The sequence below is a fragment of the Acomys minous genome (genome assembly GCF_964271855.1).
Source record: "Acomys minous genome assembly, chromosome: 11".
In the NCBI taxonomy this organism is placed as follows: domain Eukaryota; kingdom Metazoa; phylum Chordata; class Mammalia; order Rodentia; family Muridae; genus Acomys; species Acomys minous.
This window is the reverse complement of record NC_140492.1, coordinates 103806359-103820413: the sequence shown is the minus strand read 5'-3', so window position 1 is coordinate 103820413 and position 14055 is coordinate 103806359. Positions and strand designations below refer to the sequence as shown.

Sequence of the window (14055 nt, the reverse complement as noted above, 5' to 3'; positions counted from 1 at the left end):
CAATCATTAAAAAATAAAATGTGTCTTTAAAAAAAATTAGCAGTCTAAAAATGCCCCTGCAGTTATACAAATTAACTAGAAACAAGCCAAAACTTACATATTATTAATTGAAAAAATAAAAATTACTAACTATACTAAGTAATTCTTGGGTTTAAAATGCTCTGAGAAGCCACATTGGCATTTTATGAAATAATTCCAAGAGGAGCTATGTCAAAGGCAAATATCAAATTTCAAGGCTACAGGAAGAAAACATCTTAGCCCGTGGGAGTTTGTGGCATGGGGACAGTGAACATTTGAAAAGCTCATTTAAAAAAAAAAAAAGAAAACCCCAAGGTCGGCCACGAGAACCAGTGTGCAGCTATCTAAGGCCCACCTAGGGACCTCCACTGCTCCACCCAGTCAATGTGTTTACAGGGCGGAGAACGGGAGGCGCGACAGGAGTCAGGGTTTTAGTATAAGTTCTTCAGCACAGCCTCGCACTACACGCTGCTGCACTAGACCCAGGATAGGAAATCTTCTTTCCAGTTATTTCCTTTTCCAAACATCCTAAGATGTTGTTTATGAGTTCTACTGCTAAAGAAAAGGCACTGGAAAAAAATAATGCACATCCTAGAAAGCTCTGTGAGTTCTCAGAGCAATGCCGTGCTCTGCAGGGGCCAACTCCACCACCCAGATGTTAACACAAGAGTTCTGCCTTGAGTCATTTAGTATAGGTTTATATTACTCTCCCAGGACCTACTTCTGTCTTGGTTAAATGTCAGACTATATTACAGCCTGCCTAGGCTAGTATCAGGTTTACTGATAATCTTTCCCACTGTTTGTTTTGATTTTGTGTAGATGTAATCCAGGCTGGTCTCGAACTCTTGGAATAGCCACTGGTAACACTGAATTTGACTCTCCTACCTCCTAGTTGCTAAGCTGCAGTCATATCATCACTGCCAGGCTGGCTGCAGCCCTTCAACTGGCTCCTGCTTCCTTAGCATCACATGTAGCCCATTTATCCTCTCCGTAGCTTTCTTATCACTTTCCTTTAATAACATCACATGTTTCTTACTTAGAAAACTTAACAGAGAGATAGACATACTGCAAACAAAGGCACAGAGAAGTCACCAATCTGACAAGCTCGTGGGTGGGAGAAAGAACAGCCAGAGGGCTCTAGGGAAGTGTAAGCAGCCATGGCCACCTTTCTGGAGCAGGGAGTAGAGGGCACACAGGCAAGGGGCAGGGCAGGGAGAAGAGCGGGAGCCAGTTGCTGCAGGGTTAGGGAGGGGATCCTGTGAACTGGGCTGGAAGTTTAGGGTTGGGGTGAGGGTGGGGCGGGGCGGGGTGGGGTAGGGTGGGGATATGCACCACAGGTACTTGTCAATAAGGGAAAAGGCTCTTCTTGGCAGACAAACACACTTCACAGGTTCCTGTGGAATGATGAAAGAGAACTTTATCTCTGCCAGAATCCCCACAGTCCGGCTTGAGCTGAGCCAAGATTCTCACTACAGACCAAAGCAGCGGGCCTGCCCTTTTGGGGTGCTTGAGGGGTTTCCCTTTGGACCTAACACATACAAAATAGTTATCTGGATAAGATATATGCTGAGGATAATGAAGGTTTTCCTAAAGATTATTCTCAGTATTGTCTCCCTTTTCTTTTAAGAATAATAATACTGACAATGCTGCCTGAATTCTAATTATCACGCCATACCCATACCTGATTAAGGTTAAGAGGTAGTTCACTGATGTCATGAAATATGACCACCACAGCAGTAAGCTTCTTCTTTCATGACTTTCTTGCAAACTAATATTTAAAGAGGCAACATATAACAAGGCTTAGCATGCTAGTGTGTATGTAAAATCCAGGAGCAGAGGTAAAAAGAATGTTGTTCAAACGCTGGCACATTTATTTGTCCATCCTTAGTAACAAAATTCATGTTCTATATGGTCTATGTCAGTGAGTTTTTAAAAACTTAGTGTAAAGGCCATGTGTACAGAAATATAGAGACAGAGCGGGAGGGTATAAAATCACATTAAACAGGAGTTTTCCCCCCCTACCTCATGGATGACATTGGTAAATAATGGTATGAGGAGAAGGTATGTGCATGTATTTCATGTATATGTTCCTCTCAATAGTCTCACAACACAGAGGCTCTTCATAATCATGACCATGTATGTGGTCAAACTGGCATTTACACTCAGCTTTCCCACCATAACACCTGAAAGCAACTCTTCTACTATGTATCTTAATAATTGTATTAAAATAATTGCAAGCACTTGAATTTCACCAATGAACCAGAATAGTGGCATTTACATTCCAAGTAATCATAAGCACATGGTGGAAACAAGTGATACAATTAAATAGTCAATGTCCGTATAAATACTTAAAAATATTTTGTTCTGTTGTGCAGAGCTCTGAGGGAAACAGGCTTTGTGAGATGTCTGCGGAGAGCCAGAGACGGATGGGCTAACTTAAGTCAATGGTTAAATCTGCTAAAGGTTACAGTCTTGAGCATTTTGGTAAGCACAGTATTGCTCATTGTAATTTCTTATTTCACATAGCTACATAATTGTCAATCATCTGCTAAAAGACACAAATCAATGAAAATATTAAGATTTGAAAATGTAGCCAGGCTATTCTCACCCAAGAGGTGACCAGAAGAAGCTCTTTGTGAATTTGAAGTTTATTGTACACACAGACCCAGCTTTAGGAACTTACTCCTGTGACTACAAGAGTAAAGAGGTGGCCTCAAGTCAGTAGAGGGTTTGCAAAGGTAAAAAGTACAAATGTCAAGTCCAAAGCCTTCCTCTGCCTCCAATGGCAGTGCTGGTGGCACTGTCCTAAACAGAAGGACTCTGCCCTCTGCCCAAGTAAACAGAAGGATTGTTGTCAGGTAAACAAGTGGTCCAGGAACCACCTTTTATCCTCCAATAACCTCCCGTAACCTTTCCCCAAAGGTCACCCTCAGCAAGGGCACGAGGTCCTGGATGGACCAGGACACCTGTTCCGGCTCAGATCCCCACCCTGCTGTCATGTCTGCTGCTTTTCCATCGTTCTGTTCTTTGCTCTGCCCTGAGAACTGACCTAGGTAGTTTGAGTGCCAATAAGTCTTTCTTTCTGCCCATGGAGCAGTCTAGATCGGGAGTTTCTCTGTATTCTTGCTTACAACGACCTACCCACAGATTTTATTAATTATAAAATAGCTTTTGCACTCCAGACAAGCAGATGTAAAGTAAAAGTATGTTTGACATTACCTCTTGTCCTGATACAGTCACATATTGTAAAGAAGGAAGTCTTAATATTTTTCGTAATTCTTGTAAATGCATTTGGATGCTCTGAATGACTTCTTGAATTTCATTTTTCCTCTTTTTTATTAAAGGGAAGTCAGAAAGGTCTTTGAATAATTCAGTTTTATCACCAACTCTGAAAATATGAAAAATGCAGATACATATATTGAAGCATATTAATTAGACCAGTTATCCACTCGGTGGCATGCTGAAACACCAACAGACTGGAACTCAGGAAAATGTGTTCCTGACTCCAGCTTTGCCAATGAATATTTATGGGAACATTCCTTAACGTGTGAGGACTGACACAATCCTTTTTACTTTATTCACAATTCATATGGTGAAAGCAAGAGATAAAACTGATGTGTCATTTGCCTAGTCAGGAAATACAACAGATGTAAACTCAGGGCCCTGTGAGATACTCCATAAAACTAGACACCATTAGAAGGACCCCAGCAGATTCTAAATACAGGAACAATCACCTCTGCGTACCTGACAGATGAGGCCAGAAGCCACCTGCTCCTCAGTTATAAACTGCCACTGCCTCGCCCTAGGAGAGCTTCATCCTTTATCACCTGATACCTGGGGAAGTACTTCATTTGTCCCAGACTGTGAACTTCCTGAGTTTAAACGACTAAAATTACTTCCAATAGCATAAACTCAAGCAACTTCACACACCAAATAGCAGACACACTGGCTGGCGGTTGCTGGCGGGCAGAAGTGGAGGTCTGTACTTACTTGGCAGCTTGTTCATTCAGAATCTTTAAGTACTGTTCCACTGGACCAAGGAGCTCGGGAATCTCCAAGACGAGTGTTCGGAGTAAGTCTGACTGGACGTGGGAATTAACAGCAGGCATTAATGCCTGAAGCTCCGACTTCAGGTGACACAGGCTTTTGACAATCAAGAAGAACTCCTGGGTAGAACACTAGAGACAGAAATAGTTTTTACTCTAAACAGCATAAAGAGCTAGATGTGGTGGCTCACATCTGTGATCCCAACAGTCAGAGACTGGCATGGAAGGTCTCGGTAAGCTCAAGGTCAGTGTGAGCTGAATAGAGTCCAAGCCTCTAAACCAGGGGGCAGTAAAGAAACCACTGAAATGGCCACTCTGACTTTAGGGGGCAGGTTTTTATTGTAGATAAAGAGAACACCCAGAAGCATCGGAAAGAGTCCAGATTAGAGAGAAAAGAGACAGACTCCTTTTCTGCAGGTCACTTTAAACCAGCTGTTTAATCCTGGCTCACTGAGGCCAGGAGGCCAGGCATGACTTTGGGGCACAGACTGTTGTGTGTTTTCAGGAGAGAGGCAGATGAAGAGGGCTACTCCAGGAGAGGGGAGAGAAGCTCTGCCTGAAGGGACAGCTTGGGTTTTATAGGGTGGTTTTAGTTGGGCAGGAGACTGTTAAGGAAAAGGATCTACAGGCAGAAGGGGGTGGGGGTGGGGCGGTGGGGGTGTAAGTGATTTACAAGGGGTGCTGGAGGCTCTGCCTGTTGGGATGGCAGGAGGCTGCAGTCAAACTGCTCTGCTTGGATAAGGGAGAAGCAGGCTTCTGAGGAGCACAGAACACCCAGTTCCCATTTCCCCTGCGGGGCTGAGTCCATCTTAGTGTCCTAAGTGACTCCATTTTGGAGCAAGCCTAATAATTGTGGCCACCAACACACACACAGACACACACACACACCGACAAGGCAGTATTAGTCATTTGTTAAAATGTCAAAGACCTGTATGTTAATAACCATGTCACCCAAGATGTAAAACAGATACCTTAGACTAGCAGTAGAAGCATAGCTTTTTTGAAGATCTAATGGGCAGTTCTCATAGCTATTGATAAGGTTCTTTTTTTATTTTGGTTTTGGTTTTGGTTTTGGTTTTTCTTTTTTGTTTTTTTTTTTTTGGTTTTTGTTTTTTGTTTTTTGTTTTGTTTTTTTTTTTTGAGATAGGGTTTCCCTGTGTAGCCTTGGCTGTCCTGGACTCACTTTGTAGACCAGGCTGGCCTCGAACTCACATCAATCCTCCTGCCTCTGCCTCCCGAGTGCTGAGATTAAAGGTGTGCGCCACCACGCCCGGCTTGGTTTTGGTTTTTCAAGACAGGGTTTCTCTGTGTAGCCTTGGCTGTCCTGGACTTGCTTTGTAGACCAGGCTGGCCTTGAATTCACAGAGATTCACCTGCCTCTGCCTCCCTAGTGCTGGGATTACAGGTGTGCTCCATGGCGCCTGGCTGCCTGAACCTCTTAATAGGAAAGAAATTATTATCTTCTTACTCCTGAGATGTACAAAAGACAGGTCACTTGTACTTGCCACAGTCATTATCAGCCTATTTTTCAGGAAGAAAAGTTGGAGACAGGAGAGACCAATCTAATAACCAAACAAAAACAACCAAGTTAAAAATTCCACCCGTGTTAGACATTGGAAGCAAGTGGGTACAAGAAGAAGTGAACTAAAGAAAAAAGGTTAATAAAAAGTGTGTCTCTTATGCTTCAGAGAACAGACCCCAGCACAAGACTCAGCACTGGAAGGTCAGAGCCTAAGGCCCATGTGCAGCATGTGGCTTGACCTCAGCCTGGCTAAGAAACCGTTCACACACAAGACTGCAAACCCTCTTCCCTCAACATCAGTGGAACATCCTTATCCTTAAATGTATTACAAAACCTAATATGGGCTCCTATAGCCCAATTTTCTCAGATTTGAATGTGAAGTTTTAATATAAAAAGAATTATTAGCCCAGCGCTATGGTGCACACCTGTAATCCCAGCACTCGGGGAGGCAGAGTGAAATGGCCAAGAAATCAGCACAGCCTGGCAAGCTGTTGCCCTCTTCATGCCACCGACACTTCGACCTTGCTCTTTTGATTAACAAAATCCACTCTACTTTCGTTTTTCTTGAGAGAAAAAGAAAGAACAAACTTCTGACATCTGTCTATGAACCCTTTCAAAATAGTTACGGCAAGGTGCCTGGAGATGAGCTGACTGGAGAAGGGGATCAGCACTGACCGCCAGGCATCCGGCCAAGGATACAAAATAACACCTGGTGTTGCACCTCTCTGCAGTATGGAAGAGCCAATCACACAGTCCCCCAGGATCAGCACCGCCTCTACCACTGCCAGCAAAGGGACGCACAGTGCGCCGTGCTATGGCTGACTCTACTGAGCACAACCAACGCATGTACCTCCCTCCCCAGGACTGCAATTACCAAATCTGGTTTGTATTCTGTTTCTAATTTAACTGAAGCACTGGGAACAATTATGTAAGTCCTCCTGGGTACCGCAAATATCCTCAAAGGCAGTACTTATCATTCTGGTAAAATTTCCCAGGAAAGAAAAGTATTAAAAATGAAAATTGGCCACACTAAAATTTGGACATATAAAAGCTGTCCTACTTATTAATTCATATTAAGTATATAATAAATTTCCATTTGGAAAAAAAGTAAAATGTAAATAAAGTTTGTTTGTGAAGAGCCAACCAGAAAAAAAAAATTGCAATGGCAGTTGGGAAAAATACATTAAACGTGGTAGCATTCAAAAGACGCAGTGACTAAAACATAGACATGATGCTGGATGTAAGAACAAATTCTGCCATATGCTAGTAAGTTACCAGCCCTCTGTGGTGGTTTGAATGAAAATGACCCCCAGAGGTTCATAGCGAATGGACTATTGGCATATGTGACTTTGTTGGAGTAGGTGTGTCACTGTGGATGGGCTTGGGGGTTTCAGAAACTCAAGGCAGGCCCAGTGGCACTCTGAACTGTAAGCCAGCCCCAATTAATGCTTTCCCATAAGAGTTGCTGTGGTCACAGTGTCTCTCCACAGCAATGGAAAGCCAGAGACACTTTCTTTAAACAGCATTGTATTATACAACATTACGCAATCAGAGCAGGGCCACGCAGTACATTATATATACTCTCCTCGCAGTAGGAAAGCGACATCACACCTCTCCTCCCGAGGCTCGGGATCATTTCAGAACAGGAGGCGGAAAGTCTGTAAGAGCCAGAGGTGGTAGATGGCTAAACTGGGACAATATTCTCAGATATAACAGGCTAAACTGTACAGATGAACTCATCAAAGGCTAACGGCCCACAAGTCAAAGGTGGCTAAGCAACTCTAACAGAAACATTGATTCACTACTAACACCAGCAGGCTGCCAAAGTCCAGGAAACTACTGAGCAAGAGGAAAGAAACAATGTAGCCTCCCAAATCAAGCCGGGCTGACAGTACTCTAAGAACAGGAAAGCCCCTGACAAGGGAGCCCATAAGATGGTGTGGTCTCAGCAACTAAGAAATGCCCACTCCAGCACCACCCAAGAGGCGCACCCATCCTCCTGATAACGTCACACCAGCCTTGGCTGGTAATTACAACTTTGAGATTGCAAGAGGACATACTTATAGATGAACACTGCCACCTCAAAAACTCCCTTTGGCCACAAGACCCTAGACACCCTACTCCCTGAGCACATGCACGGTCCCTGTTCCCTCAGAAAGACCCCAGCCCTCACTGTTCTTATTAAGAGATGATCTATTCCCATAGAAGGTCTGTTTATTCTCTCTTTTATTTCCACATTGCCTTGATCAATACCTACGTAATATTAATGGTATTTGTGATAACACATACAAGACCTGAGGAGACTCAAGCCAGACATAAGTGCCAGCGTAGAGAAGGAAAATAGGCAGGAAGTCCCACCCCTAATTGAGGAGCTATTGGCCACTGTTAGCTGCTAAAAGAGTTAGGGGTCCTTTTCTTTAAGGGTGTGACTCTTGTTAGGTCAACCAAACCCCAGGGGATTCCCACATATTGCAAAGCAGATGGGCAGCTCAAATTGGACTTGATGGGTATACATACATACATACATACATACATACATACATACATACACACACACACACAGACACATACACTCACACACACACACACATACACACACACATATGCACACACAAAGCTGTGTGGCTAGGGAAGGGTAGGTCTGAGGGGAGATGGAGGAAAGTGAATACAATTACACCAGTCTTCCCTCTGGCCCCATCTCCAGCAGAGCACTCCCAACTCCTCCTTCAGCCCCTCTCACCACACTAGCCCTCTGCCTCAGCCTCCAACTCCCTCAGGCATTCTCTGAGAAGCCTCCAGCCCCTCCAACCACTCCTGCCACACCAAGAGGGAAGCAAGCAGGCCTGCTTCAGACGTCACTCCTCTGCTCCAAATCCAATCCCCTTGTCTCATCCCGGCTCTGCAGCAGACTCCTTGCTGCAACCTCCGCTTCAGAGGTTCCCACCTCCAGAGGACCACACAGACCTCCTACAGCCTTCCTCACCAGCAAACTCCCACAGGCATTTCCTGGGAGCCCAGCAGGCCAGGGAAGCGGGGGGATGATGTCACACTCCCTCTCCTCCTCCAAATCCAACCTCCCAGCCTCATGTCGCAGTACTGGAGAAGACTGCCTCATGTGGTTTCTCCTTCCCCTCTGCCCCTATTCCCAGGGAACTGCGCAGCTCCTGGTGGCACACTCTGCTTTCCTCCTTCCAGTGGCCAACCTCAGCACCCCCTTCTACCTCATCTTCATCCTTAAGTGTCGGCTCCCAATACCTAGATCACAGTGCCACACTGACAGGATCTCAAAAGCACTCCCTACAAGGCAGCCCACAGCTGACACACTCTCCTAAGAATCAGAGAGGGCAACAGAAGCCAAGGAACAAAACACCCACCTAACAAAGACAACCAGATGTCAACACCTAGATTTACAGTCATCCCAAACCCAGATGTGCGGATGACAGCATGGAAACACAGTAAAGTACTAAAGTACAGCCATCCTACTACAGCTCAAAGGCACAAAAAATATTTTCAAAAAGTCACAGAAGAAAGTCTCCCCAATCTAAAGAAGGTGCCTATCAAGGCACAAGAAGCACACACAACACCAAATATACCGGAAAATAAAATCCCCTTGGCATATAATAAAGCACTAAGCATAGAGAACAAAGAAAGAATATTTAAAAATTCAAGAGGAAAAGACCAAATAACAAATAAAGGCAGACATATTAGAATAACACCTGACTTCTCAACTGAGCCTCTAAAGCCAGAAGGGCCTAGACATGTTTTCTTAGAATTTAAGATATCACAGATACCAGCCCAGACTACTATACTCAGCAAAACTTTTAATCATAATAAATGGAAAAGACATTAAATGATAAAACCAAATTTAAGCAGTGTCTATCTACAAGTCCAGCCCAACAAGGCACTAGAAGGAAAGTTTCAACTGAAGGGGCTAACCACATGCAAGAAAACACAAGTTATGAATAATATAAAACCAGCAAAAACAAAGCAAAACCAGCAAGTCAAAAGGGTGGGGATGATACACTATCATAACAAAATACCACGAGTCCACAAACAATGCTCACTGTTAACTCTCAATATAAATGCTTCAATTCCCCCAGTAAAAAGACACAGACTACCAGAAAGGATTTTAAAACAAGATCTATCCTTCTGCTCCATCCAAGGAATACATCTCAGCATCAAGGATAAACATCATCTCAGGGTGAAAAGATGGAAAAAGATTTTCCCTCTGCTTAGGTCAAAGATTAGGAAAATTAAAAAAAAAAAAAAAACAAACAAACAAAAAAAAACCAATTTAAGTGCCAAGCGTGGTAGCATACACCTTTAATCCCAGCACTTGGGAGGCAGAGGCAGGAAGATGGCTGTGAGTTCAAGGCCAGCCTGGTCTACAAAGTGAGTCCAGGACAGCCAAGACTACACAGAGAAACCCTGTCTCAAAAAACTAATAATAATAATAATAATAATAATAATAATAATAATAATAATAATAATAATAAATTTTAAATTAAGGTTTCTCTTTTTCAAAGTCACAGATCGAAGTTTCTCATTCTGACAATGGTCTGCACTTGCAAGATATACCACAGCATCTTGGCTTTTAATAGAAGGACTTCCGAATTATGGTGCTGTAGTTTCAAGAAGTGAGAAAACTTTTTGTAAACACAAATACTGGAATGCAAACAACTTAATCTGTACAATTAAAATCCCTGGGGCTACTGCTGATTTCTCACACAATTTCCTTCAGGACATAGCGTCCTTATGTTAAGGAATACTGCGAGTCTCGGGAGGTCGGATTTTCACCACTTACTTTCTTGTGATAGATGCTACAGAGTCCTCTCTCGACGTCAGGTAACTTACGCAGATGGCTTTCTATCTGATCAAACACACTGGATTCTGAATGGAGAATATCAGATATTGCATCAAGTCGGGCATTTATGTCCCTGTGAAAACAGAGTAACAGCAGTGAGCGGTTGTTAGGGATTCAGAGGATGGACATCGCCCACTTTAACGCCGAAGACTATGAGAGTCCAAGGAAGATGCTTTCATCCCATCCTTGCCTGTTTCCTCCTCCTAACTGGCTCAACACACAGGTACCTTACATGGAAAGGCACTAGTGAAGTGTGACACATGGCTCAGGCGGCAGATAAACAGAGTGTAGCTTCCTGTCTCTGAGGGAGACTCCCTGCTGGAGTCAGACAGGGATGCAAACCCCACAAAGAGGTAAGATCTAAAGCCCAATGCAGACTGACTTTGTCAGCCTGGATCAGACTTCAGGGAGTCTAATGCCAGGCGGTTCATTGTCAGCACATTTAAAACACTGTACAATTTGGGAAAAGGTGTCCAGGCAACAGTCAGCCTGATCAGTCCACTTCCAGGTGAGGTGTGACTGCACAGAAACTCTTTCACAGAATACGTGTGACAGTGACGGTGGGCTCTATAGCTAAAAGGCCTGGACTCTAGTGTGGTCTCTGTCCAGTGACATAGAGGTCAGCAGGCCATAAAGTACATGTGGCATCTCCCCTAAGGGGGGGGTGGTCTAGGGAGGGAAGAGTCTGCAATAATTATTCTGGGGAATCGGGTGAGGTCTGCTTCTATAACAAAAGGTGAGTAGGGGCTGCCTCCACGGGTAGCAGGAAGGTCACCAGGTCATTCGTAAAACCCACTGTCGGCTTCCTGGGTGGAACGCAGGTGTTTGGTTCCATCTCCTCTGTTGGGGAGACGCCCCTGCAGGATGAACATTCGTGGTTCTTCTCTGTGAGTCCGAGGACTCTGTACCCCAACAAGTCTCCTCTGACCTGATCTCCAGCCTGACCATGTACCCCAGTTATACTCTGTGAAATGAGGACAGAATGACACGTGCCACCACCTTGGCCTGGCTGATGAAAACCCTCCTGTGCAACCTTTCTTATTAGTCTGTCTGACTTGCCTTAAAGCCCTGCTACTAGCCACAAGATGACTCCATCTGCCTGGGTTCATGACTAGAACGCAATATGCTCCACTTCCACATATGCTGCCAAATAAGTTGAGGCACTGGGACTTGGGACGTGTTTGCTATCATGGCTCACAGGCCTCCCGGAGCAGTAAGATGACTCGGTTATGGTGGTGGTGCTGTTGAATGGGACATGTGTTGGCAGAAACTGAGCCTAATCAAAGATGGAGGAGCAGCAATATAAAGTGTGGAGACTGTGGCATCAGAAGACACGGGAAAGTAAGGTTGCAGGACTTTATCAATGGTGACGGACCCTGAGTGATGTAAGTCACTTGGGAAGATGTGTGACGGCCACGTCAACTTAAAATGGAGAACTGATTGGCTAAATGTACCCTCAATGAACTGTGGCCCACCGAGTCCCTATAGTCCCTATAGGCTGCAGGGCTAAACTGGATATAAAGGCCATCCGTGATACTGAAGACAGTGGCAAGTGCACATGTCTGGTGCATATAGTACAATTTAAATGAATAAGCCAGTGGATAAAGGAATGAAAGATTTTAGTGGATCCAAGGCATCAGGCACTAAATACACATGGTAAGGGACTAGAGATAGATGGCTCTGTGTCTAAAAGCACTTTCTGATCTGACAGAAGATTGGGTTCTCTTCCCAGCACTCATACGCTGGCTCACAACTGTTCCTAACTTCAGCCCCAGGTGTGTGTTTTGTGTGTGTAGGGGGGGGGGGTGTCTCTGCAACCATCAAGGCCAGCAGGATGTCGATTCACATGAGGCAAGAAGGAAGTCTGGTTCAACACAACTCAGTAACCAGTGGTGATGCAAATTTAGTCTGACACCAGGCAGTTTATTTTCGGTATATTTAGGTAGAACACAGTTTGGGGGAAATCTTGGTGATAACTAACTCAACTCCGCAAAGCTCTTGTGTACCGTGCTTGTGTCCTGCGTCATAAAGATGGGTTCTACAGACTGACTCCATGTGACATCTTAAGGGTCTGGGGAAGGACCTGCTGTGGTCTCAGTCACACAGATAGTGCAAAGGTCACCAGGCTACAAACCACCTCTGCTTCTGTTTATAAAGCACATGTGACATTTCCCATAATAGTGAGGTCTATATACTGACTAAGGGGGAAAAAACTGCTCAGGTTAAGGGTCTGGAAAGGATGACTGAGATAAACATAAGCACCTGGGGGAGATAGACGTGGCCTGTCCCTACAGATAGCACAGGCCACCCAGGCTGTGAACCACATCCGTTCCCAGCCTTCTGGTCAAAAAATAGGTTACACATCAATCTCTTCCTTTGAAGAGATTACCTTGCATGTTTCCTCAGTACTGATCTGTGAGGGAAAGGACCTCTGTGTCGCACACAGTGCCAGGGGATCTCTTTTGATCTTTGCAGGCACCAGGCACATATACATGCAAGCAAGACACTCATGTACATAAAATAAAATAAACTTAATAATAATACTGAGTTAGCGGCTGGGCTACACGGCTACCCCACACACTGATATGAAGGGCGTACCTGACCTCAGAGTCCTGCCTGGACGAGTTTGCAGCTTAGCTTAATTACCTTTGTCATCGCCCACCCACCCACCCTGCAAAGTCATGCCTTTCCATGGTGCCACTACACTAGCACCTCACAACTCCAGGGTCACAGAATACCATGGGGTGAGCAATAAACAGTTATTTATTTCAATTCTACTTGATTCCCAAGGCTACATACAAGTAAGTCAAAATGAGCTGGAAAAAAAAAATTAAAGCTGTTTTGCAGAGGGCTGTTGTGATAAAATAAATCAATGTTTTACTCTAACATTTACCCAAAATGCTACATAAATATGAAGTTTTACTTCAATAACTCATCCCTGCAAAAATGAAAGATGACACCAATTGGATCAGATGAGGTTGATGCTACAGATGGTCTGAGGGCAGATAAAAGAATGCCATCTGTGAGCGTATAAGACAGCCCACACAGATAGCTACTATCTCAAAATTAAAGGTTTTTATGAATATAGAAAGATAATAGCAAATGACTTCAGTAAAAATGCAAGCCAGCTTTATGAATCCTGCCAGGAAAACATTAAGAGACACAAGACCATAAATTCCTTAAGAGACTAGAAATATTACACTATGTTGGTTTCAATCCGAAAAACCCACACAGCAAGCAGCTTTTGGTCTAGCCTGGTGTCAGCACAAGGAAAGCACAATGCTCATTGAGAATCTCTGTGGTATTAACCCGGCCTCTTCCAGCTCGGAGCGTGAGAATCTGAAGTCAGAGGAAAGTAGCTTGGGTCTCATCCAGGCCCTGCCATTTATTGTTAGCCTGGCCCTAGTTTTTCCAGCTATAAAATGTGGACCAGCAATGGCTCTAACATTTAGTGCTATCGAAAGAATTGAGTACTATAAGCTAAGTACTTAGGGCCGTGCCTGCTACAAAATAACCAGTCGCTTAGTACCAACTGATGCTATAATCAGTCCTTCTCATTAGCTACACAGAGAATAGCATGTGGGTCAGGAGTGGTGGCGCACGTC

General features: G+C 44.2%; 1 protein-coding gene across 5 annotated transcripts in view; it reads right to left on the bottom strand.

Annotated features, from left to right (window-relative positions):
• Nucleotides 1-14055, bottom strand: part of MSH3 (mutS homolog 3) — a 122847-nt gene that overhangs the window by 54497 nt on the left and 54295 nt on the right. For all 5 annotated transcript variants that reach the window (XM_084802047.1, XM_084802048.1, XM_084802049.1 and 2 more), the window contains 3 exons: nt 10391-10523; nt 4009-4196; nt 3238-3406 (listed from right to left, as the gene is read on the bottom strand). In XM_084802047.1, coding sequence (XP_084658173.1) covers nt 3238-3406; nt 4009-4196; nt 10391-10523 — 490 coding nt within the window. The remainder of the gene's footprint in view (nt 1-3237; nt 3407-4008; nt 4197-10390; nt 10524-14055) is intronic.